The sequence below is a fragment of the Anoplophora glabripennis genome, unplaced genomic scaffold, assembly GCF_000390285.2.
Source record: "Anoplophora glabripennis isolate ALB-LARVAE unplaced genomic scaffold, Agla_2.0 scaffold345, whole genome shotgun sequence".
Lineage (NCBI taxonomy): Eukaryota > Metazoa > Arthropoda > Insecta > Coleoptera > Cerambycidae > Anoplophora > Anoplophora glabripennis.
This window is the reverse complement of record NW_019416469.1, coordinates 374,245-398,621: the sequence shown is the minus strand read 5'-3', so window position 1 is coordinate 398,621 and position 24,377 is coordinate 374,245. Positions and strand designations below refer to the sequence as shown.

Below are 24,377 nucleotides of genomic sequence, written 5' to 3'. Positions count from 1 at the left end.
AGTAAACTATGAAAGCAATGAAGTAAACACAAGTTTACGACTAAAACAAAATAATGATAAAATAGAATGTGCCAATTTGCCAAGTTACGGATTTGCAGTTAATTTTCTTTTAAAACACCGGGCAACATTTTGTGATACCTTCATGTTGACCACCACGTTCCCCTGACTTGAATCCCCTTCATTTTGGTTCTGTGGACGTATTAAATCAATGGTTTATGAAAATCTTATTAATATTTCAGCATTAATATTGTGGAAAAAGTTCACAATACATTGACCAGTTTTAAAAATGATTTTCCACTTTTTGTAATTCGACAATCGTTTTGTAAAAGAGTAAATCCATGATTGAACGAAATATTAACAGTACAATTTAATGTCTGTTCAGAAACAGAAGTCAAGAGGATTCAGGTCGGGAGACCGTGGTGGCCAAGGCATGTCACTTCCTCTACTTATTCGACGATTCATGTAGTTAAGAACATTCAATAATAGAAAAAAATTGTTGCGGGGTTGAAATTAATTGCAAAACTATAATAATTTGACAGGAACTGACTATCCTAATTCACTTGGGGACGCCCCTGGGCCGAATATTCGTCTAGAAATACCAGAACTAGTGTAAACAAGAATGATGTAATAGGGAAAAAGTCAAAAAATTCACACACAAATCACTACACCCGACCTACAGAACCTGTTTTGTTCGGTAGCTGAAGCTATTTTCATTAATTTAATGGAATTCTGCACGTCCGATAATTACAATTTCAAATGATATCCTATTTATCAGCATTTATTGACGTGTATAAGTCGTAATAACTCCAATTATTACAGCCAGTAATGAATTGAAATTTTTCGAAGCAAGCGGTCCTGCGTATAACATCACTCATTTAGGAATTCCTATACAACAGGTGATGGCATTCACATGAGTAGGAATGCTTCGATTTATTATAAATAAATTATTTCCCCACATAGGCTCCATTGTTACATTCACGTTTCGTGTTACAGCGGGCTTTTCACAGCGGAAAATGTCAGGTATTTCAATTTTTCTCCGTTAAGGCCATCTTTTTTTCATGCGATAAACCTTTGAAATTTGTGCAGGTTGTAAAATATCTTTAAGGAAGTGAAAGTTAAATGGATAATAATTATAAGGACGGAACTTTTAATAGGTGTAATGTCAATGGGAAAAAATCAAATTTTACACCTAGGCAAGTAAGAATCGATTCTAGGAAAGTTTGTGCCTATTTGTTTTTTTTTATATGAATTATTTAAATATTAAAAACATTGTTATATATATATTAAAAGTACCATAATTATTCAAATTTGAAAAGTTAACAATACGAAATTTTTCAATTCTATTTGTTCTTCCTGAAAACTATTATGATTCTCTATCTGCATTCCTGAAAGGTCTTGAGGTACCACAAGTTCTTATTGATGAAATATACTTTTTGAAATTTTAAGTATTCTGTAACTCTTTAGGGAATTTTTGCAAAATTGTTGATGCCAAGTAGTTGTATTGTATACTTACCGTGATTAGGTATAATAAAATGAAAAATCTATTATGCTTTACTTGTTTGGGTCTCAATTGCAAATACTTATGACAAATTTCATATCCGTTGCACTCTGATCCTACGGTAAATACCTACACGTTTCTTTTCGGTTTTTGTATCATGTAAAGTTGTAACCAAAATTTTCCTCGTTTCTTCTATATCTTTAACAGTTAAGCTGCACAATTCTGCATGCCAAGATACTCCATTTAAACCAATTATTAGTACTACTTTCATTAATAAAAACTTATCGTCTACAGCCTCTCTCAAACATATAGTAACGCTTTCCATAGTTAAAACTTTTGATTTCTTTGGTTCGTATGTATCATTTTGACATTTTAAAAAAGTAACTTTTTATATTGCGATATATCCATATTTTCGTTTATTTATAAAGTACTTTTCAACATGGAATATGTAGACTATAAGCTGGACGCCTTAAGAGATTTTACCTAAAGTAACTAAAGACTTAAAATATAATTATAAATATATAACTATAAATATAATGACACGCTCTTTCAAATGGCATGGTCAAAATTGGGGGTTGCTATTTAAAAAAATTGTCGATGACGTCATATCTCGAACAACGATGACGTCACAAATGTGGGTCGTATGTCGAAAAGTGCCTTTTTTAAAACAAAATCGACGTGCCAGGGGATTTTTTCGAAAACTTCTCAATTTAAAAAATAATGAATTTATTCGTTACTTTTCGAAAGCACTGTATAACATAGAATCAATTCGTCTCACAAAAATGCAATTTAACTGTTATTATATAAATAAACAAAGCAATGTCAGGTTACTAAGTTACGCAAATCCTACACAAGTACCTATACCATGAAATTTTTTAAATTTCTAATTTTATAATGCTTTTATATATATCACTATTTGCTTATAATTACTTACTAATACAAAATGAGAAAAAATAGTATAAACAAATCTCGTAAGAAAGGCAGTTTTACTAAAGTTGTTGTTTAATAAACTATTTCCTTTTGATGTATATATTTTTTAAAGGGCTATAACGTCGATTTTGTTTTATGTACAATTAAAGTGTATAATGAAATATAAAAGAATGTCAATAATATATTAACAACCCCTAGAATGCAATAAAAATTAAGTTTGTTTGTAAAATGTATTAATTGCATACCTACCTATGTGTTTAGGTTTGTCAAATAATTGTAATTGTACTACTAATATTATAAACTATTCACAAAAATTAAAGGATAAAAAAAATCCTAAATTTTTATGTGAGCTTCAAAAGGTTATAACTTTTCGAAAAATGGTCGTAGAGCAATCAAAACAAGCAAAACTGAAGCTTGAAGTTTTTATTATCAGGATTTGAGGGTAAAACGTTTATCATTGACCACTTTTTTGCCTCCCTCTCAAAAAGGTTCACGACTCACAATCATTTTTTTTCGCAACCCGACCTATGGTGTAGAAGATCTAAGCAGGGTTTTTAAATATACATTCGTACATTCTATAAAATGTTCTTATCGCTTTTCGATAAAAAAAAATCCATGCAAGTAATTTGATACAAGAAAAAGGTAACAATGTGCGTTTTTAAAGATTTTTCCTTGAACAAATTTGAAATAATATTACAAATAATGAGTAAACTAAGGATATTTTCTTTATATAAAGACATTTAAAACATCTTTTATTTTCTAAAACCCAATTATTATTTTTTTGTTTACATTCATTGTATTGATGGATATATTTTTTAAATTATTTCATAGAATAATTATTTTTAACGAATTCGTATAAAAGTTAAAGTTATTTTATATGAAACATAGAACGTGATAAGCTACGGATTCTTGTTTTTAAATAAAAAGAAATATGAATTTTTTGAGAAAAAGAGTATTGAGTGGGATAATTTAAATATCTTTCTGGAAAAGTTGTCTTGTAATACCAATCGGTAATATTTTCATTATTCTGATAATAGATTGGTCCATAGATGATATTTTATTACCTTTGTTATTCTTTAATCGTGAATTGCAGTCTTGGATAAAAATTATTAAAAACGTTCCAAATATCTTCAGTTCTGTTCAGGAAGAAAATGAAAATAAATTAATTATTAAATTTAAAATATTATTTTCCAGTGTATGTATATAATAACCCTTTATCAATGACCATCTATCTCTTGTTAACTGTTAGAAACTGTTAACTGTTTAACAAGTTCAAATGAACCCTTTACCTAATAATTGTTTTGTAAGAAAGCATTTTTCAATAATTACTATCATATTTTTATAATATTGTAAATGGCAAAGCCAACAAATTCCATTTTGTGACTTCACAACTGTTTAGAGAGCCTGATTCACCTAATTCTATAATAGTTTCTAATATTATTTAAAGCAAACTGTGCTATTTTTTATTTTGTTGTCCTCGTTGAGGCGAGGAATCACCCTACCAATATCCAAAACCCCTCCCCGGCGACATCCGCAAAAGTATTTAACAATATGCAGACGTTTTCAGTTAAACAGACCCCCACATTACAAACCGCCCTTGTTCCAGGTCAAGATATGGTTTCAGAATAGAAGGAGTAAATACAAGAAGATGATGAAGGCGGCGCAGGTTCCAGGGGGTACAAACAACAACGGCACGCCCGGTGGACACTCGGGACTGCTAGGTGCCAACGCCAACTTGCCCTCGACGAGTCCTGGTCCCCAAGGCCAGAACATGATGCAAGGTAGGATCAAACTGGAAGGTAAAAATTGTCTTTTATTGGATGAGTTTTATCTTAGTGCGGAAGCCGCGCGAACGGTATTTCGCTGAAGTGCGTCGTAATTAGATTTTTGTAGATGCGAATGTGAAAGCACAGTTTCTTACGATGACCGAAATAATCAACTTTGTGTGTAAGATGATTAATATCAGAGCTGTACAGGGTGTCCCATTTGAGACAGATCCTTTGGTGGCTCTGGTGATATTAGTGTTACCAGCAGCAACACTTAAATATTATCAGAGAAAGAAACATGCAAAAAGGGTGTAAATATAAATATCTGAATAATTAATGTAAATATTAGTCATAGTTTATATGGGACATTTTTTTAGTTTCTGTTAGATGGACTTTTTTGTATTATTTTTGTTAATCCTTTCTCAACATTGATAATTCGGTGAAAACATGCAGTGTTCATATAAATAAATAAATAAATAAATTTTATTATCTAATCTCACTAGCGCCACGGTAGCGCCCGTATTAAATGTGACACCCTGTATGCCACCTCGCAATTAAAATAATTAAAATAAAAGATGCACCCAATTCATAGCGTTAAAGAAATGTACCGTTAGTTAATCTATTTGCTACAAGATGCTTTCGAATGCAAGGAAAAAATATATTTTTAAAATATTTAGATACAAGTACCTATACAGATTATTAAATAAAACAATATATTGATGCCTGATATTATGTATGAGATTAAGTTTTTTCGCCACCATCTGTTGTAAAAGTTCTTGAATTTTTTTCCTTTGAAATCCGGTTTTTCCAACCAAGGGAATTCCAAGAATATGAATTTTTATATACAGACAAAACATTAATATACATTCAACTCGTTCAATTGTAACGTTGTTCACTTTGCCGTGCTTACTTTCTATTACGTCGTACTGTTTCCAATCGCATGAAAACCCATCCGTCAACTTGAGAGAAATTCGTTCAATTGTTCCAATTTCAATAGCGTCGGTATTACAAAAATGTATGAAGAAAACAGCTTTTAAACCATCAAATTTTAACTGATTTGATGAATAACTTCCCATTGAAGTTTTAAAATCATCCATAAATTATGTAACGCTACGAGTCAAAAATGAACTTTTTTTCTCGAACAACTTTAAGGATATTTTGTTGTACAGGGTGTTTTTGAAAAACGTACCCTAAATTCAGGGGCTGACAGAAAATTTGAAAATAAGATGATATTTTCCTAGCTAGGAAAAGTCCTAGCTGGGCAAAGACCCAGTGACATTTCATGACATATGTAATTAGTTAGGTTAGGTTTTTTACGGTGTATGTCGTATATTACAATGTAAAATTTGGGGATAATGGATGGGGATAATTGTGGGTAATTTTGGGGATAATTGAGGGTAATTTGCGAATTTGCTTGGGTCTCTACTGCGCATGAGTTTGAATTTTACCTTTGATTTTCAGTTTCCCTCTGATCTCAATCAATCCATCACTTCTGTTGATACATTGAAATCTGTGTCCTTTTTGTGTCTTTAGTTATTTGAATTTTCCATCAATTTGAAGTCTAGCTCTGATTATCAATTCAATTATCAATCTGCTATTGGTGATTCTAGTTCATAGCGGTTACCATTTTTTCTTAGAAAAGACGAAGAGTTAAATGTTAGGGGGAAAACTCAGACTTGAGCTTCCATTTTTGCCTGAAAAATTTTTCAAATCTGGCTAGAAAACCTTTTCCGTCAAAATTTGGTATATACTCTGCAATGTTGCTCCCCTAAAAAGTTATGTCAGTCTTAAAATGGGATTTTTTTTAGATCCGTAATATTTTAAACAAACAAAATTGATCTAAAATATTCTTGAAGCATGATATATTTGTTTCCACACGTCCTGTTCTTAAGGAATAGAACTTGACAACCACTTGCGTTTTTTTGAAAAACAATGCGATTCCACATATTTCAACAGAAGTACAGTTTTAAACCTAACCTCAAAAAAAGTTGTTATAAAATATCACTAGATAAGGTCATAATTGGCGATCTCTAGCAGATGGTCAAAAACTAACTGTACTAATGCATCTAGCACTCTCAAAATTTTACCCGTGTCAAATTTCATGCATTATGCCGTTGTTTTTAAGTATACAGGGCGTTTCTAAAATAGGGTTCCAAACTTCTGCTGCGTTTGACTCATTAAAATAAGCCAAAAAGTTCCTATTAAACTGTGCCCTAAAACGCACCCTTAGGATATGCCCTTAAAAGGGCTCAAACAAAACTGTTTTTTTTTTCAATACTTAAATTTTTCCACTCACCACTTTTACTAATTAAACACTGCAAAGCTCAATTGACAGTTTATCAATAACTTAAATTGTTAACCGTTGTGGCAACGTCAGTCTTTCATTTGCCATGGTAAACAGATTTTTGTAATTTTTTGCCTAATAACTTAAAGAGCAGAGTAATTTTCAAACTCAATTTACTCGAAAACCATTGGAAATATCGATTTGGACAAAGATAATATTTTTTACGTAAAATTGTTAAGTTTTTATAAATCTGTAGAGAAAATTGTAAAAAAATTGAAATAAAAAAAATTACTGGCCGAAAACCCCCTTCACCAACCTAAATGGGACGCATATGATTTGCATGTCGAAAAACGGAGTAGCCCATGTTATATAACGTAAAAAGTTATGTAAGACCCATAAATTTTTTTCTATTTATTTGCGACCGTTTTGTCAATAACAGAAAAAAACAGCTTTGTTTGAGCCGTTTTAAGGGCATATATGTAACTTCCTAAGGGTGCGTTTTCGAGCACATGTTAATAGGAATTTTTTGGCTAATTTTAATGAGTTATAAACGCAGCAGAAGTTTGGAACCCTATTTTAGAAACATCCTGTATACATAATTTGATTTTAAAAAATTGTTGACGACCGATATCTCAAGAACAAAATACGATATAAGATCTTTTTCTAAAACACCCAGTATAAACATTTGCCATTCAGGTCGTAAATGTTTTCAAAAAAGTTATATCTCTAAATATCTGAACAAATGAGTATATGGAAAAAAAAATTGCACAACATATGAATAAAATGGAAAATTTTTTTTAAATGTAAATCCAATTTTGAGTGCATGGCTTTTAGCATTGTGATACATATTAGAAAGTAATGATATGTACGTTCGACAAGTTGTAGTGTTGTAGCACTCAGTATATCATATCCACGCTGAAACCTACTGATGTATAAAAAAATGAATTTGGAATGTAATGTAACGCCTATATAAATTATCGAGGGTTTTTAAATGACAGCATAAAGAAATCATTGGGTAATAAATATCTTTTTATGTAATGTTTCATGGAAAATATTTTCCACACTCTATATATACCATCTTTGACCAAGATAGATTCAATAGAATGACAGTTATGCCTTATATAGATACACTCTAGCAAATAAGAAGGATTAAATATTTTTCACATAAGTCGATACAACTATAATAATAAAATATGAAAGGGTTATGAACAAATCCATCGTCTTGCCATAAAACCTAGATTAGAGGCGTTTGTTGAATTTTGGTTGGTAGTTTCAAGGTGCAAATTTTTAATGAAATTGAAATTCGCGGCAGGAATATGAAGCTGGTCTACTTTAAATTTTAGTTTAGGATGTTGATAAAATCTAAAACGGGGCGCGCCAAATTTCCATATTTAATAAATTTGTCTTCATTTCAAACATGCAGGATGTAGTTAAATACCATTTCAAATTCAGAATGTAGTTTCCTTATCACGAACAGTACGTACTAACTAATCAATTTAAAACTTTTTTCAGTACCGCTTTGAGAGTTATTTTAAATTTAAATTTTCTTAGAAAAATATACAGGGCGTAACTTTGAAAGGAGGTCATATTTGTATAGAAACATACATTTGCCCAAATTCCGTTGTGAAATAATCCAAACACAGCGCTTCAAAAAAATAGTAATAAACATTTTCTATTGAAAACTTATAATGCTTAATTTGTTTTCTATTGATTTTATCCAAAGGATGGCATCAAGAGCAACGCATATGAAAACCTATGATCATTACGATTTTCGTATCAACCGTGCTTCCGCACATCGTACTAGAAACCTTGATTTGAAAATGCAACGGAAATTATAAGTCGTAAAGTTGTTGCTTTTTATTGCCGTGATTCATTATGCAACGTTCCCACTGCTTAGTCCCATATTCTGTTAAATGTTCTGTTAATGAAGCGAGCTGTTATTAGCTGCAAAATTAATTCTTATGTTGCTTTCAACACAGTCTACTGAAACGGCATTTGGAAAAAATATTAATGGCATTTCATTCTAATGTTTCCGTTATCAATTCATAATCGTGATTGTAATTTGCTTCCTAGTAACAATGGATTTTAAGCGCATAGTAATTTAATAAACGATTCGGCATCTTTTATTAAAAATGTGTTGAGAAAATACAGAAACACAGATATAACACTTTTTTGTTATTTCAGCATTAATTATGTTAATAGTTATCCGTTTCCAGTTAAAAAATTTAACAATGATTTCACTTTCTTGTTTTAAAACCGAAGCTCCAGTTTGTTCAAAAGAATTTTAATTGACAGAGCAACAAAATGGAATAACTGAACCCTAACACGGTTGATAATATGAAATAATAAGTGAACATAAACTAAATAAAAAATAAGTAAATTTGGTTTGACATTGTTACAGCATGGATAAATTTCAAATATATTTCAATGTAAAATAATTTTCAGACAAGAAAAGGTGTAGCTTTAAAAAATTTGGAAATAAATGTGTTTATTCAGAAAACGGTACATTTCTAATCCAACGTTTATATAAACTTTTTTGTTCAGTTTTACCTGAGGAATGTCTTAAAATATGCCCTTTCGCACGGGGCACCCTATGTGCACAGAGAAAATATTTATTTATCGTAATCAAACGATTTATTATGCTGTAATAATCGTTTACCTATTTCAACTAAACGCAATGCTATTGTTACTAAACTTATACTTGTCGATAATATATCTTATTTTGGAGTCATACAGGGTGAATTTTAAATGTTTACATGTATTAGAAGATATAGTATTATCGTATCGTGTTTTTGTTTTTATCTTCCAAAATGGTTGATCAAATTAAATCGTATTTAGTACAGGGTATTGTCTAATAACTCTGTAGCGTTTGAATAAAACTATGACAAATAATATAGCTATAGATTAGTGGGTCATCTTTTTGTCTGCGGCATCGAAATTTTTGCAAGACTGATGTTTTTTTAAAAGAGCAGTGTAAATTATATGGAAAATTCTTACTTCTTTTTGATAAGAAAAAAGGGAATTATCTTATTTACCATAACTAAAGCCAATACCCCAAACCGTTCTACGAGCTATGTTTGTACCTAAGCACTTTTTTATATTGAGGCGTTCTATAATTACGTAAAATTTGGCGTGAGCAATTTGGGACACCCGGTATATCGGGTGGGCCAAATTTAACACCTGGGAAATGTTCCCTGTTTCTTGAAATAAGAGAAAAATAGTAATTCAGATGATACTGGCTAGATTTTCGAGAAAATGCGAGTGGTAAAAACAGCATTTTGACATCTTGATTCAGTTCAGATGTACAGGGCGTTTTTTTAAATGTTGACGTTTTTTATGATGCTTTATACATTTTTTGTTTGTGAATATATTCGGATTTTTCTAAAACTTTTTTACATTTGCTAGAATCCAGTGGCGCAATATTATTCTATCACTTCTGGTTTCTGAGAGAATATATTTTTTAGATGGAACTCCCTACATAGGTATCTTTCGAAATTTAAAAACTCTTTAAATGAAATGGTATCTAAACATCAGTATACATTAGAGTAACTTTTTGTAAATCAATCGTTTTTTTTATACAATTCAGTCATCGTCCGTCCATTTTTCTCGTCGATACATCAAACAATTCCATGGCACACTTAATTATGTTAAGAAGCAATTGAATAATAAACAAATAATTTATTGGCGTTTATTCTTTGGGAGACATTTTTTGTGTAAATATTATATATGATATTTGGTTTGATATGAAACTTTATATTTCAAAAAATGAAAAATTTATGTTATAATTGAAAAATTGGAAGCTATACACGCTGCTAGATTCTGCGTTAAAAACTGTGTAAATAATTTTTTCACAAACAGAAATGTTACAGGTCATCATGGAATAGAACCAAAATGAAGGACGTCGTGTATCTCTTAAAAGAATTAAGATATCGAGATGCGTTTTCGCAATTTTTCTAAAAATCAAGGCGGTGACATCTAATTTATTTTTATAAATAGGGGAAACTTTCGAAAACTGACAAATTTAGTCCACTTGTCCACATATAAGATTCATACTGTATAAATAAACTTACACCAAGGAGCGTCTGGTTATTGATAAACCATTTAATAATTGTTATTAGATATTATACAGGGTGTCTCGCATAGGAACCGACACAGGGTAGGTGCATCTAGGGGTGTCCAAAATATTGTAATTTAACTAAACTTACATATATACTGAGGAGTTATTAGCCCCCAAAGTGGGGCCTTAAATTTGGAAAAAAAATTAATGTCTCTGCAAGACTTTACCGCAGAAGAACTAAATTTGGTACATGATTTAGGTTTATTACTGGTCTTCTTTGACTATGATTTAAGGAGGTTCGATACATCTCTTGCGGGGCAGGCGGTGCGGAAGGGAAGCCTATGCTTATACACGGTAGTTTCGTTGTAATACCATCCTTACATAAACTAACTTGAGCGAACTAAATATAATATATACGAATGAAATTTATACAACACATATTAGCTTGCATATATTTTTTGTGTTTAATGCACGGCAATTAACTTTTTATTTGAATAAAAGTGTCTATTTATTCATTAGAGCTTGTAAAACTATTGATAAAATCTGACATCATTGCCACTGCCATGGCGTGGTGGTAAAAGTTGGGTCAACTGTCATTACTGTCAACTGTGCTTTGCGCGTATTCTGTAAAGATGAATGAACATCCAAGATACAAAGGAAAAGTAATGACTGAAAAGCAATATAAAATGCGTATGAAACAGAATGTGGATTGATGAGAAAAAAGTGAGAAAAAGCTCAGTGTATGATGGTGATACCAGTGATACGTCGCCTTGTCAAATTAAAGATAATGACAGAACATCTATACTGTTCGTTTTGCAACGAAATCCTTTCAATTTTTGTTTCAATTTGCTATTATATTGCATTAGATCACGAAAAATTTATTTAATATTAATTATTACTACATATGTTTTCGACTAGAATAATTATATAGTCTAGCGCGTCAGTCGAAGCGTTAAATACAGCGTACAGTGTTGCCATATTTCCCTTTATTGGATCAGATGTTTGTTCAAATTTGTCAAAACGTTATAATATTCATTCCATTCTCAATAATTACATTGGAAGTGCATATTTTTAATGTTTTAAAATGTTTAGTAATATTTAATTCTTTAATTAGAATTTTATTTTCCACATCCTAATCATTTTCAAGAGTAAGATTCACGTTTGATTAAAGTTTTTTCCCAACTCCCATAAGAGCCTGTGTATAAGAGCATAATCATTTTTCAAAAAAACTATATTGGCATTCGATCTGATATTTTTACACGAGTCAGTTTAGTCCAGGCGATATCTGTCTTAGAAAGGGTGTACTTGGGTAAAACGCATATGATCGAAGATTTTTGCTTTAACGGCTTCTAAATAACATCAGAAATGATAATTTTTCTATGCAAATAAAAAAAAACGTGGGCTTAATTGTTATTGCAAAAAAGTATAAAAAAATAGNATTATCTTATTTACCATAACTAAAGCCAATACCCCAAACCGTTCTACGAGCTATGTTTGTACCTAAGCACTTTTTTATATTGAGGCGTTCTATAATTACGTAAAATTTGGCGTGAGCAATTTGGGACACCCGGTATATCGGGTGGGCCAAATTTAATACCTAGGAAATGTTCCCTGTTCCTTGAAATAAGAAAAAAATAGTACTTCAGATGATACCCTGCTAGATTTTCGAGAAAATGCGAATGCTAAAAACAGCATTTCGACATCTTGATTCAGTTCAGATGTACAGGGCGTTTTTTTTAAATTTTAACGTTTTTTATGATGCTCTATAAATTATTTGTTTGTGAATATATTTGATTTTTCTAAAACTTTTTTACATTTGCTAGAATCCAGTGGAGCAATATTATTCTATAACTTCTGGTTTCTGAGAAAAAATATTTTTTAGATGGAACTCTATATATCTTTCGATGTTTAAAAACTTTTTAAAATTGCCGTTTAAATAAAATTATATCTATACATATACATTAGAGTAATTTTTTGCAAATCAATTGTTTTTGATACAATTCAGTAATCGTCCGTCGATTTTTCTCGTCGATATACATCGGACACTTCCATGGCTCACTGTAATTATGTTAAGAAGCAATTGCATAATAAACAAATGATTATTGGCGTCTATTCCTAGGGAGAAATTTTTTGTGTAAATATTATATATGATATTTCATTTGATGTGAAATTTTATATTTCGAAAAATTTAAAATTTGTGTTATAATTGAAAAATCGGAAGCTATAGAAAAATGTTACATACGCTGCTGGATTTTACGTTAAAAACTGTGTAAAAAATCTTTTCTTGAACATAAATCTTACAGAACATCATGAAATAGAACCAAAATGAAGGACGTCCTGTATCTTTTAAAAGAATTAAGATATCGAGATGCGTTTTCGCAATTTTTCAAAGGCGGTGACATCTAATTTATTTTTATAAATAGGGAAAACTTTCAAAAACTGACAAATTTGATCCACTTGTCCACAGATAAGATTCATACTGTATAAATAAGCTTACACCAAGGAGCGTCTGGTTATTGATAAATTATTTAATAATTGTCTTTAGATATTACACAGGGTGTCTCGCATTAGAACCGGCACAGGGCAGGTGCATGTAGGGGTGTCCAAAATATTGTAATTTAACCAAACTTGCCTATATACAAAGTTGCACCCCTGAGGAGTTATTAGGGAAAAAAAATAATATTTCTGCAAGACTTTACCGCAGAAGAATCAAATTGGGTACATGATTTAGGTTTATTACTAGTCTTCTTTGACTATGATTTAAAGTTAATTGAAGCACTACAAGGTGTATGACTTGGGGATGACTCGCCCCTAAAATTGTACTGAACTTTCTTTTTATTGGCCGAATTGAAAATAGTAATATTAATTCGCAGCAGAACTTAATTTAAAATTTTTTTTACTCTTGTTAAATTTTGAAAAACTTTATGGTTTTCAAGGAAAACCGTATTAACTGAAACAAGATTTTAACAGTGTTTATTAGAAAATAATCGAAAAGTCAGTAGTAGGCAATGAATTTATCTTTCACACTTGTCAGTTAGTAATAAAAAAATTTTATTTCAGCAATTGCCTCTGATTGTTGTTAAAAAATATAAAAAAATTAAATATTATTATTATACAGGGTGTTTCTTAACAACGTGCTAATATTTAAGGAGGTTATTCTTGGGTCCATTTTAAGAAAAAAACTTCATGTGAACATATGCCCTAAAAGTCTTAACATTTGAACTACAGGGTGCTAAAGTTTTATGAAAAAACATTTTTTCATTATAACTTTGGTATTACATACCATACATATTTTTTCAGATTTGGTACACGCCTTCTGTTCATCAAGATGCATTTTTTGATGTACAAACAATTTTATTATTTTTGCCAGTGGCGTCTGTATTGAATATTTTTGAAGAAAAATATGTTACGCCACTGCTTTTTCTTTAAGTAAAAATCATTTTTGAAATCCTCATTCCTTTCTGAGCAAATGTGGTGTTCTGAATTTTTTCGTTTGACGTACGGTTTTCGCATAAAAAAATAAAATTCATTCATTTGCATCTTATTTACGAGAAAAAAAATTATGTAACTTTGAACAATAATTTATTTAAGATAATAACTTGTAAACATTGAAATTATGAAATTACAGTAATCTACAGACATTTTGGATTGGTAAAAGAAAATTACCCTGGCGTGCTTTCTTCAAAAATATTCAATACAAAACCTGTACAGACGCCACTGGCAAAAATAATAAAATTGTTCGTACATTAGAAAATGCATCTCGATGAATAGAAGGCGTGTTCCAAATTTGAAAAAAATATCTAGGATAATACCAAAGTTATCATAAAAAAAAGTTTTTTCATAAAACTTTAGCACCCTGTAGTTCAAAGGTTAAGACTTTTAGGACATATGTTCATATAAAGTTTTTTTTTCTTAAAATAGACCCAAGAACAACCTCCTTAAATATTAGCACGATATTAAGAAACGCCNTTTTTATATTAGCATAGAAATATTATCATTTCTGATGTTATTTAGAAGCCGTTAAAGCAAAAATCTCCGATCATATGCGTTTTACCCAACCCGAAACAAGTACCGCCTGGACTAGTTGGCATATTTATTAACAGGTTTCAATGATTCTGAAAACTTTCTTACCATTTTTCGGTATCGAACCTCCTTAAAGTTAATTGAAGCACTACAAGGTGTTCATTGGGGATGACTTGCCCCTAAAATTGTACCGGACTTTTTTTTCATTGACCGAATTGAAAAATAATAATATTAACTCATAGCAGAATTTAATTTTAAAAATTTTAGGACTTGTTAAATTTTAAAAAACCATGGTTTTCAAGAAAACCCGTATTAACTGAAACAAGATTTTATCAGTGTTTATTAGAAAATAATCGAAAGGTCAGTAGTATGCAATGAATTTATCTTTTAAACTTGTCAGTTAGTAATAAAATTATTTTATTTCAACAATTGCCTCTGATTGTTGTTGAAAAAATATCAATTATTAATTTTATTATTTATTTGTATGTTTTACTTAATGCAATATTCGTTTATTTAAAAACTACCTACGTACTTGTTTTCTTTTTGTAGAATTAGGAGAGAAGTGAAGTAAAATTTATTTGGCCAATTGTCAAATTTGAAATATAAAGCCTACTACTGACTTTTTGATTATTTTCTAATGAACACTCTTAAAATCTTGTGTCAGTTAATACGGTTTTTCTTGAAAACCATAGTTTTTTAAAATTTACCAAGAGTAAAATAAAATTTAAAATTAAGTTCTGCTGTGAATTAAAATTACTATTTTTCAATTCGGCCAAAGAAAAAAAAGTTCGGTACAGTTTTAGGGGTGAGTCATCCCCAATGAACACCTTGTAGTGCTTCAATTAACTTTAAATGATAGTCAAAGAAGACCAGTAATAAACCTAAATCATGTACCAAATTTTGTTCTTCTGCGGTAGTGTTGCAGAGCTATTCATTTTTTTAGAAATTTAGGGCCCCACTTTGGGGGCCGGTAACTCCTCAGGGATTTGTAAATAGGTAAGTTTCGTTAAATTACAATACTTTGGACACCCTGTATATGTAAATGACTGCTAATCCTTATCGTTCAATCGTCTAGGAGTCTAGGGATATTTTAACCTACAAGTTACATCTATGTTGGTCACTCCCCTATCTGGAGTCGACAATTTCGACCTAGTCGTGCCTCATCAGCGGGGGTGACCGCCACAGACAGCTTTTTTATCATAACGAGACGTTTCCTTCGGTGTAGAAACGGAGAGAAAGAGACTGTTGCCCTGCTGCTAGGCAGAAAGTCGTCCGCATGACGGCGCTTAGCTCCCGGCTCGCTTGTAACGCTTGTCTGTTTGCGTTTTGCAGGAGGCGGGTCGTCGAGCGGATCCCCGGCGACGGGGTACATGCAACACTCGTCGCCCACCCCCAGTTCCACCCCCGGCTCGGATATATCGGGACAGCCGGCCGCCAGTCCCGGATGGGACGTGAAGCCCCAGCAACCGATCCACCCGCCGCCCCATCCCGCGCCGCACCCGCACCCTCCGCACAACTACCTCCCACAGTACTCGTGGTACCCCACGGACAACCCAGGCCTACTCACGTAAGTACAATGTTGGATTATTCACATGTAAGATTCCGCCAGAGAGACGCAGAGGCGTAGTTTTTTTTTTTATATATGCAGACTTACAATGTTCACATACAAATGTTTTTAAACAACCCATTTTGTAGCGAAATGTTTTTTGTTTGGCCATAAATAAAAGTTGAATTGCAGGAGTAGTATGTCCGCATCAGAAAATATTGTTCGTTCGGTTTCAATATTTAAAGCCAATCAAATGATATTTTAAAACATTGTGTCGAAAAAAATAGACGACATACGTAACTCATTTATTTTCTTTCAAAATGTAAAATGCGAGTAATAATTATAAATAATATATTTAGCTCCTGCTAGTAACTCTACGAGTATAATAGATGCAATTTAAACTAAAATAATTGGTAATTTGTTCTTTTTTCAATTTCATTACATTTGTATGTCTTACGTCTTATTATTTTGGACAAATAAATTAGTAACTTTTCTTTATCAAGTGCTAACAATGTTTCATCATAAAAATTTCTTACAAAAAATAATTCTAACAATAAACGAGTTAATATTAGTAAAAACTACTTATAATTATTAGTAACCCATATAAAATTTAGAACTGCAATACTCCGAATTTGCCTATATGGAAAATAAAATAACTACTTGGATAAAATAACTACTTGGTTACTTGGATGTATTTATATACATGTTTTTAAACAATTATTTGCAGTTTTTAAATAGATTTTATACATGTGCTTGTATACATCAAGGACAAAAATAGTCCAAGTAGGTAGTGTTATGCCCATTCATAACAATTTAAAATAGTTATGACAACTAAAGTTGCAAGACTTTAACGAAAGCTCTAAAATACCTGGAAATGTTTTGAAAACCTATCTAAATTTTCCCTAAACTTATTTAAACACCTCGAAAGGTCAAATGTTAATCCATGGGTATTTAAAATTAATGGCCTCGGGTGCCAAAGGTCAATGGCCCCGAGTACGAAAGGTTAATGACTTCGCGAGCCAAAAGTCAATGGCCCCAAAATCGAGATCCACTATCTTGGTAGTCAAAAGTCATTGACCTCAAAGGCCAAAGATAGCCAACTCCAAAGTTAAAGATCTAAGATCTCGAGTGTCTAAGGAAGTTGACCTTTGCTGCCCCCGTCTTGATCTTTGAGTGTCGATTGTTGACCTTAATCTTCCGATATATTTGTACTATATTTGAAAGTTTTCTATTTCGAAGTATTTTGATGTATTTCAACAAAACAGACGTTTCTCGAAGGGTTTTGATGTAGGTACTGACTGCAATTTAAAATTCTTCCGATAGATTTCTCATATAATGTTAACGTATTTTGCCATTTTTGAAAATGAAAACTAAAACCGTTTTGGTAGATTTTAATGTTTTTAATGCCAATTCTAGTTAATTTAACAAATTTATACATGTTCTGATACCTTTTTAGCTTTTTAAAGCCGATTGAGGAATTTCGATGTATTTCAAACCTGTTGTTATTTTGATATCAAATCCACGAAGTTTTATTAGATCATACCGAAGGAGAATCATTTCCTGGAAGTCGTCTTGGAGTTAGGCATTTTTTCTCATTTAAATTTAGCATTTTGGCCGCCTTTGGACTATGGACTTAAGATTATATTAGTATTTTTCAGTTAAAAATTAATTAAACTATCTTTCTTGTATAACTCTCTCAGTTGAGTACCATAAGAAAGCTTTGTTCTAGTTGCCTTCATTGCCTGAAACATTTTAAATATTTTTATATTTAATAAAGAGCTTCACAAAGTTGTTATAAAACTTTTACGAAAAAACTGGTAAAATTAAATCTATAAATTGTACAGTTATATTCCGTAAGTAATTTGTACTATTGAAATGTACAGATTTTCAAGCTACTTAGTTGTACATTTTTTGCGAAAATACCTAAATCTCTGTGTCCACTTTACCAACATAAAAAATGTACATCTAGCCATGTCCATGATATTTTATTTAATTTTAACGTTTTTTTTAAGAGATGGAAAAATTTTCCAAGGAATTCTTAAAAAGGGTGGCTTGAAACAAAAGAAATTCTTGGTTTTCAGTTAGGCTCGAAATATTTTTAACGGTACATGTTGTTCTAATAATAGTCGAGAAAAACTGTTTATGTCAAAAAACATAAAATTCGATCTTTAAAAATATGAACGAATACCTAAAAACCTGTTCCTTATACGGAATATATTGTAATGCTAATAGGTACTATAAAAATTGATAAATTTTTGGTAACAAAATTCTAGTAGTACTTTATTAATTTTCGCATAAAAAAGTGGTCGGGATTGGCCCTGATATTGAATTATAGGCAGAAAGAAAAACTATTTGAAAAACTATTAAATAAATAGCTGTTTGTGTCAAAAAGATATTTTTATTTAAATTTTATTTGTTTTTCATTTTCGTGTAGCAAATAAAAAAGTACGTAAGTGAGGCACCATTAATTTTTTCAATAAAATCATGCATTAAGTTGAAGGAATTCCGGATATACGATTTACTTTTGAATAAAAAATAATCCAGTGATACGAAGTAACAAAGCAGTAAGAAACAGGAAAATAATAATAACATTGACAAATAAAAACAAAAAAAAAATATATGAACTCTATGCTAGCCTTCATGATATTACCTATGCATAATTATTTATAATTAGTTCAATATAATTAATTAGGCATTAAGGATAAATTTGCAATTATTAATAGTAACAATATGAATTAAATTTGTCATTTAGCAATAAGGGCATTTAAATTACAAAGAGTATCCCATAATTCATTACCAGAATCTTTAAAAGGTATGGAAAAAGTTCAATTTCTCAAATATTTGAAGAAAATAAATAAAATTTTTAATATGTACAGTTTTGTTCTCAATAATATAGGTAGATAATCATTATAACATTTGATTTGAAGAACCCCAATATTTTCGTAGATAGTTCTTGCTAAGTTCTATTTTAAAATTTAAAAATTGTATGTTTTTTTACTAAAAAGCTTGCACTTACTAAAATATCTTGGTTAACGATCTATAAAATGCTTTACCTTAATTCACGATAACTTTTTCAAATTTGCACGTTGTTAAAAACAAAATAATAGCGAAGAATGTACATTTAGTGATGTCCATAGATATCGAAGATGGCTTGCGACAATTATCAATCAGAGAAACGAATAAATTTATTTATTGTGGGATCATTCATGTGCTGAAATGTTAAAGTATAACAAATTAAACCTTCAGTATAATATAAACAAAGAAAAACTGTTCATTTACATATACCTCCCATTTTTAATAGGTCAACACTGATTAGTGTTGACATTAATTATAAGTTACATATTCGAAAATTGTTGTAGATTTTTTATAAACAAACCGAGTAAGTGATAATAACATTGTTTATACTGTTAACTGTTATTAATATTTATATCAGTAAGTTGTGAAACGATTATTTCATCTATTTAAAAAATTTTCGAAATAAATATATTGCGGAAAACATAAAAAAAAATCGCTTCAAAAAGATCAGTTAAAGGTTATTTTTTTATGAAAATAGTTTTGCCTAATCAAAAATTTCAAACTAGAAGAAAATCAAACTAAAAAATAACATATTATTTTGAAAAATAATCCTTTTCGGTTTTCAAAACAGTGAATAACGTTTCTTTTTGAAAAATCCGTAGTTTTATTTGTCTGAAAAAATAACTTTTTTACGTTACCTATTCTCTTTAATTTTTTCGATGCAGAAGTAGGTATATGGAATTTTTATTTTGAGTAAATTCTTTTTGTTGTCTTGCAGAATTTGTTTTATTTTCAAAATTCTTGAAAATTTTATTAACAAAATTCCCAGGTAATGAATGTTCCTTAATACATTTTTTATAAATTTCAATTCATCTTTTGAGTTTATTAATTTTTTAATTTTTTCCAAATAGCAAAATATTCAAATAAACAGATGGGATAAGTGGGTTCCATTGGTTTTTTTTATTAATTATTTATAGTTTAGCACTCACTAAATCAAATGAAAAATAGTCCAGTGTTCAGTTATTTTATTTTTTTATGAGGACAAAATTAATAGTTCCGGTCTGTTACTTCCGGGAATAATTTTTAGATTATTTATTGATGGTAAGAAACATCATCATGATGTGGAAAATGTTAACGTTTGTTTCTTAAAAACGTATCTCTAAATTTTTTTGGTAAGAGAATTAGTTACATACTACTTACATGAGCGATTTTTTTCTTATTCAAATTTTTTTTACTGGTATGAAAATCACTAAATGTCTGTTAATATACTGATGATGCGGCTGGCATAACTATGACTTATGATTCTGATAACTGAAGACCTAATTAATATTTTGTGGGTCCGCCGATATTTGCCAAAACGACTATTTTAATTTACAAGTAGTTACTAATATCATAAATTTCTAATAATAATTTATGCATCATTTTAATTTACAACTAGATATTATTTTTTTATTAACGGTTCTAGCTATTAGCCTTGTCTATGTCTGCCAGTGTAGTGAATAAATTTGGCGTTACTAAAGCCATTTTGCCATCGCAGTGGAATAAATTTTCGCTAATGACGTCGCAATTCATATTTAAATTTTTTAACCAATTTTCATTTTGTGGTGTAGATAAGACTGAGTAAATAAACTTTGAATAATTATAGATCGCTGAAAAATATGGACAATAGAATTGAATTTCAGTCCCAGTTTTAATAAACTTTCTAATTTTCTGACTGTTGGTGATTGTCAAAAAAAAATGTTCAAGTTTGTGCCAGTTCCAAATTTGATTAAGCTGAAATGATTTTATAATTTATTGAAATGACGTGTGAGAAAGTTCATGATAAGCCAGGTGCTTTATCTAAGTCAACTACTAGCCCCGAGTCACTTTCCTACAGCAGTTTTGAGAAAGTGTTCATTTTCCACTTTCTTCAGTGGAAATATCATCAGTTCCCAATGCTTGGAAAGTACATCTGTTATACCTGTACTTAAAAAGGGTAATAAGTTTACTGTAGAGAAGTATCGGCAAATGAACCTTACTTCAACTGAGTAAAATTATTGAAATAATCATTGTCAACGACTTACAAGTCTTTGCTTGACAACAAGGTTGTTCCTCTATATCAACATGGTTTTCTTCTGGGCAGATCACTACCACCAATCTTCTTCATTGTCTAAATGATTGGAGTAAAGCACTTGACCATTCTGAGCCAGTTGATGTCTTATACCTTGATCTTAGCAAGGGTTTCGATGTAGGTCCTATTAAAAGGTTGATTGCAAAACTTGATCATTGTGGCCTTCTTGGGAAGTTGATTCACTGGATAGGAAAAAATCAAGAAGAAAGTTAGCGTCAGAGTTGATGCTTTAGACATTGTGAGCGATGTTCTTCAGGGATCTGTTCTGGGTCCACAATTATTTTGAATTTATTCATCCGATCTAACCAGTTTGACATAGTGCAAATGTTCTCAACATGCAGATGGTACTAAACTTTGTGTAAATCGATTTCGTCAAGCTGCACAGCTTGAGAATGATTTAAGTCTTGTTCAAGAATGGTGTAGTGGTTGGTTGACATCTGTTAGCAAATGGGTCGTTTTCATATGTTTATTTCATTAATATATTTGTTCCTGCGGTTAACTCATAGAATGACCTTGGAATTGTTGCATCTGACGACCTATCTTGGTGAACCCACCATACATTCAAGCTGCAAGAAGGCAATAATTGCTCTCCAAAATATTTTCTCTTCCCTAATATTGCTGTAATATAAAATAATTTCAAACTCATAGTAAGCCATATTCGTCATTATATACTAGGTCCAAAACTGTCCCTAAGTAACTAAGAACCAATTTAATCTCCTGTGCATATTATTTTAATACATGTTTTGCAGCTGCTGTTCTCTTTTCTCTCGAGTTGCTGCTTCTAATTCGTCAATATTGTGTATTGCTGTTTTAAAAATAGTATTCGGATATCCAAACAAAAATAATCTAAAGGGGTTAGGTCTGGTGATTTGGCTGGCTACAACCCTTGATTAATCAGTCGATTATCATAAAATTCTTCTAAAATCTAATGTTGCTCTTGTAGTATGTGAGTTTGTCCTAATCTTTTTTTAAAGTAACTTGCTTGCAACTCATCACCATGTAATTCTGCTAAAAATATCTCACAAAATATAGGTTCTACTGTACGTCTGCTACTCAAACGCTTGCTTTTAAGGTATATAAACCGGTTTTCACAAACGTATGAGGATTTTCTGTAACAGAGGTACTATAATTTTGACTGTTTGTGAAACCCTGTTTCGTTAGTGAAAAATGAAGATGTCCAGTAGATTATTATTCATGTTTTCTAGAAAACACTTGTACTGTAATAATCTTTTATAGTTTATGGGAAATAATTCGTGTACAGTTATTTTGTTGTTTTTTTAAAGCTTTTTGCTATGAAAAAATACAATTCAGGCAACTTTGATGCAAGCTTTGTAGGACTGCTCATAGATTTTCTTTTGTAAACGCAGTGGTTGGTTTCATATCTTTTGGCAATATCACAAGAAAATGTCATGGTCAATGTTTGTATCTGTAAATTCCGTTATAAATTGCTGAATATTGAATGTAATTTGCGGTGTGGTACCAAAACGTGCAAATAAGAAAAACTACTTGAGAAACGGCCGCAAATAAATACTTTCAGACAAAAACTGAAAGGATACAACTGCCCTCGGTGTCCTCCATTAAGCCTCTAGAATATTCAAATGATTTCTCATCATTATTCCTGCTATTTGTTCAGCAAAAGAAATATTGAGACCGCGCATCACTCTAACCCCCGTAGGAACTCCTTTCGAGAAACGGCGATATTTAAACATCCAAACCGGCAATTACAGTCACCGGGACGTCACGATTCTTGAAATGGTTCACGTACATTTTTACAAGCTCCGCATAATTATTCCCTATTTAATTAAAAACGCATTCGTCAACCGCGCTGCTTGTTTTGAGGTTAACCTGTTTACTAGTGCAGTGGATTTTTTTCTAGCCCTAATTGATATTTTTTAAATGCTCCGGACCGAACGTTATAATTATTCATTAAGTGAGTAATTAAGGCCTTCAATTTTTTTTCATATTATGCAAGAGAAACTCCTTTGCGAAATTCTGTAAAACATTTACTGCTTCGCTTTAATTGCGTCTAATAAGAAGCCGGCTGGTCTGTAAAACTGTACTAATTAAAAAAATCGGTCTAACTATCCCGCTAATTTGCCACCGTTTATTTATTTCATATTAATTGCCAACATTGGCATTAGTACCTGAAAATCAGATCTGCAGTAAATACAGAAATGTACGAAAAATAAAATGTACGTACAATAATCATGCAACACACAAAAAAATACAAAAAAGGCTTGGCTAATATTAATAGTGGACTATAGGCCTTACGAACGCCGTATTTTTGTCGGACAATATCCCATAGAGAAAGATTTTTAGTCCTTGACAGATTTCAAGCACTGGTTTGTTTACATAGAGGAGCTAAATTTCAGGGATTGATGTTTACGAGATAAAAATAATTTTTTATGTAAAAATAGTAATTATTCAAAAAACTTATCTGTGTATGAAATAAAGCGCTCATTCCCTTAACTAATGTTTCCAACTTGAAAGCCACATAATATATTTCTAATATTCTAATTTTTAAACACCGTAGTTTGCTAACGTTTGTATAACTTGTGACAAATTCACCATTAATGTTTGGCCAAGAATTGTATTTACGCCCGATATACTGAAGTAAATGTATTATTATCTCAAGACAACACTTTTCTTCACTAATTCTTGTAAATTTCATAAACACAGTACAGAACTATAAAATGCTTAGTTACTAGAGAATATAATTCAAAGATAAAGAAGGAACATATAAGTACACTGAGAAAACTACTTGGCATCCACTTAGTTTCATCTAGTAGATGCTGTACTTGATCGAAGGTAGCAAAATATTTATTTACTATAAGCTAATGATTTATTCGGGCAATTATGTTGAAATAAATTACTCAACTGCAAGGTTGTAGGTACCAAAGTGTACTGGCTGTTAATTTATTGTTTTTAAAGAATGTGTTCAAGGTATAAGTCAAGTCTACTCCGACTAACATTACTATTTTACACATTAAAGATGCGGCTTGATGTATCTAAATATATTTATTTTATTAAGCTGATCATTTTTGTATTAATTAGTAGGCATATTTGGTTATTTTGGTTATTATAAACAAGTTATATCAAAGTAAGTAAAGATTTACGTATACTGTGGTAAAATTGCTGCTATAATTAA

At 30.9% G+C, this 24,377-nt stretch overlaps 1 protein-coding gene across 2 annotated transcripts in view; it reads left to right on the top strand.

Annotated features, from left to right (window-relative positions):
* LOC108908820 (homeotic protein distal-less-like) overlaps window positions 1-24,377 on the top strand; it is a 143,093-nt gene that overhangs the window by 111,249 nt on the left and 7,467 nt on the right. Inside the window, exons 3-4 of one of the 2 annotated variants that reach the window (XM_018712966.1) lie at window positions 4,035-4,209; window positions 15,891-16,125. In XM_018712966.1, the coding sequence (XP_018568482.1) occupies window positions 4,035-4,209; window positions 15,891-16,125 (410 nt within the window). Of the gene's footprint in view, window positions 1-4,034; window positions 4,228-15,890; window positions 16,126-24,377 lie in introns of both variants that reach the window. The other variant, XM_018712965.1, reaches the window with a different exon arrangement.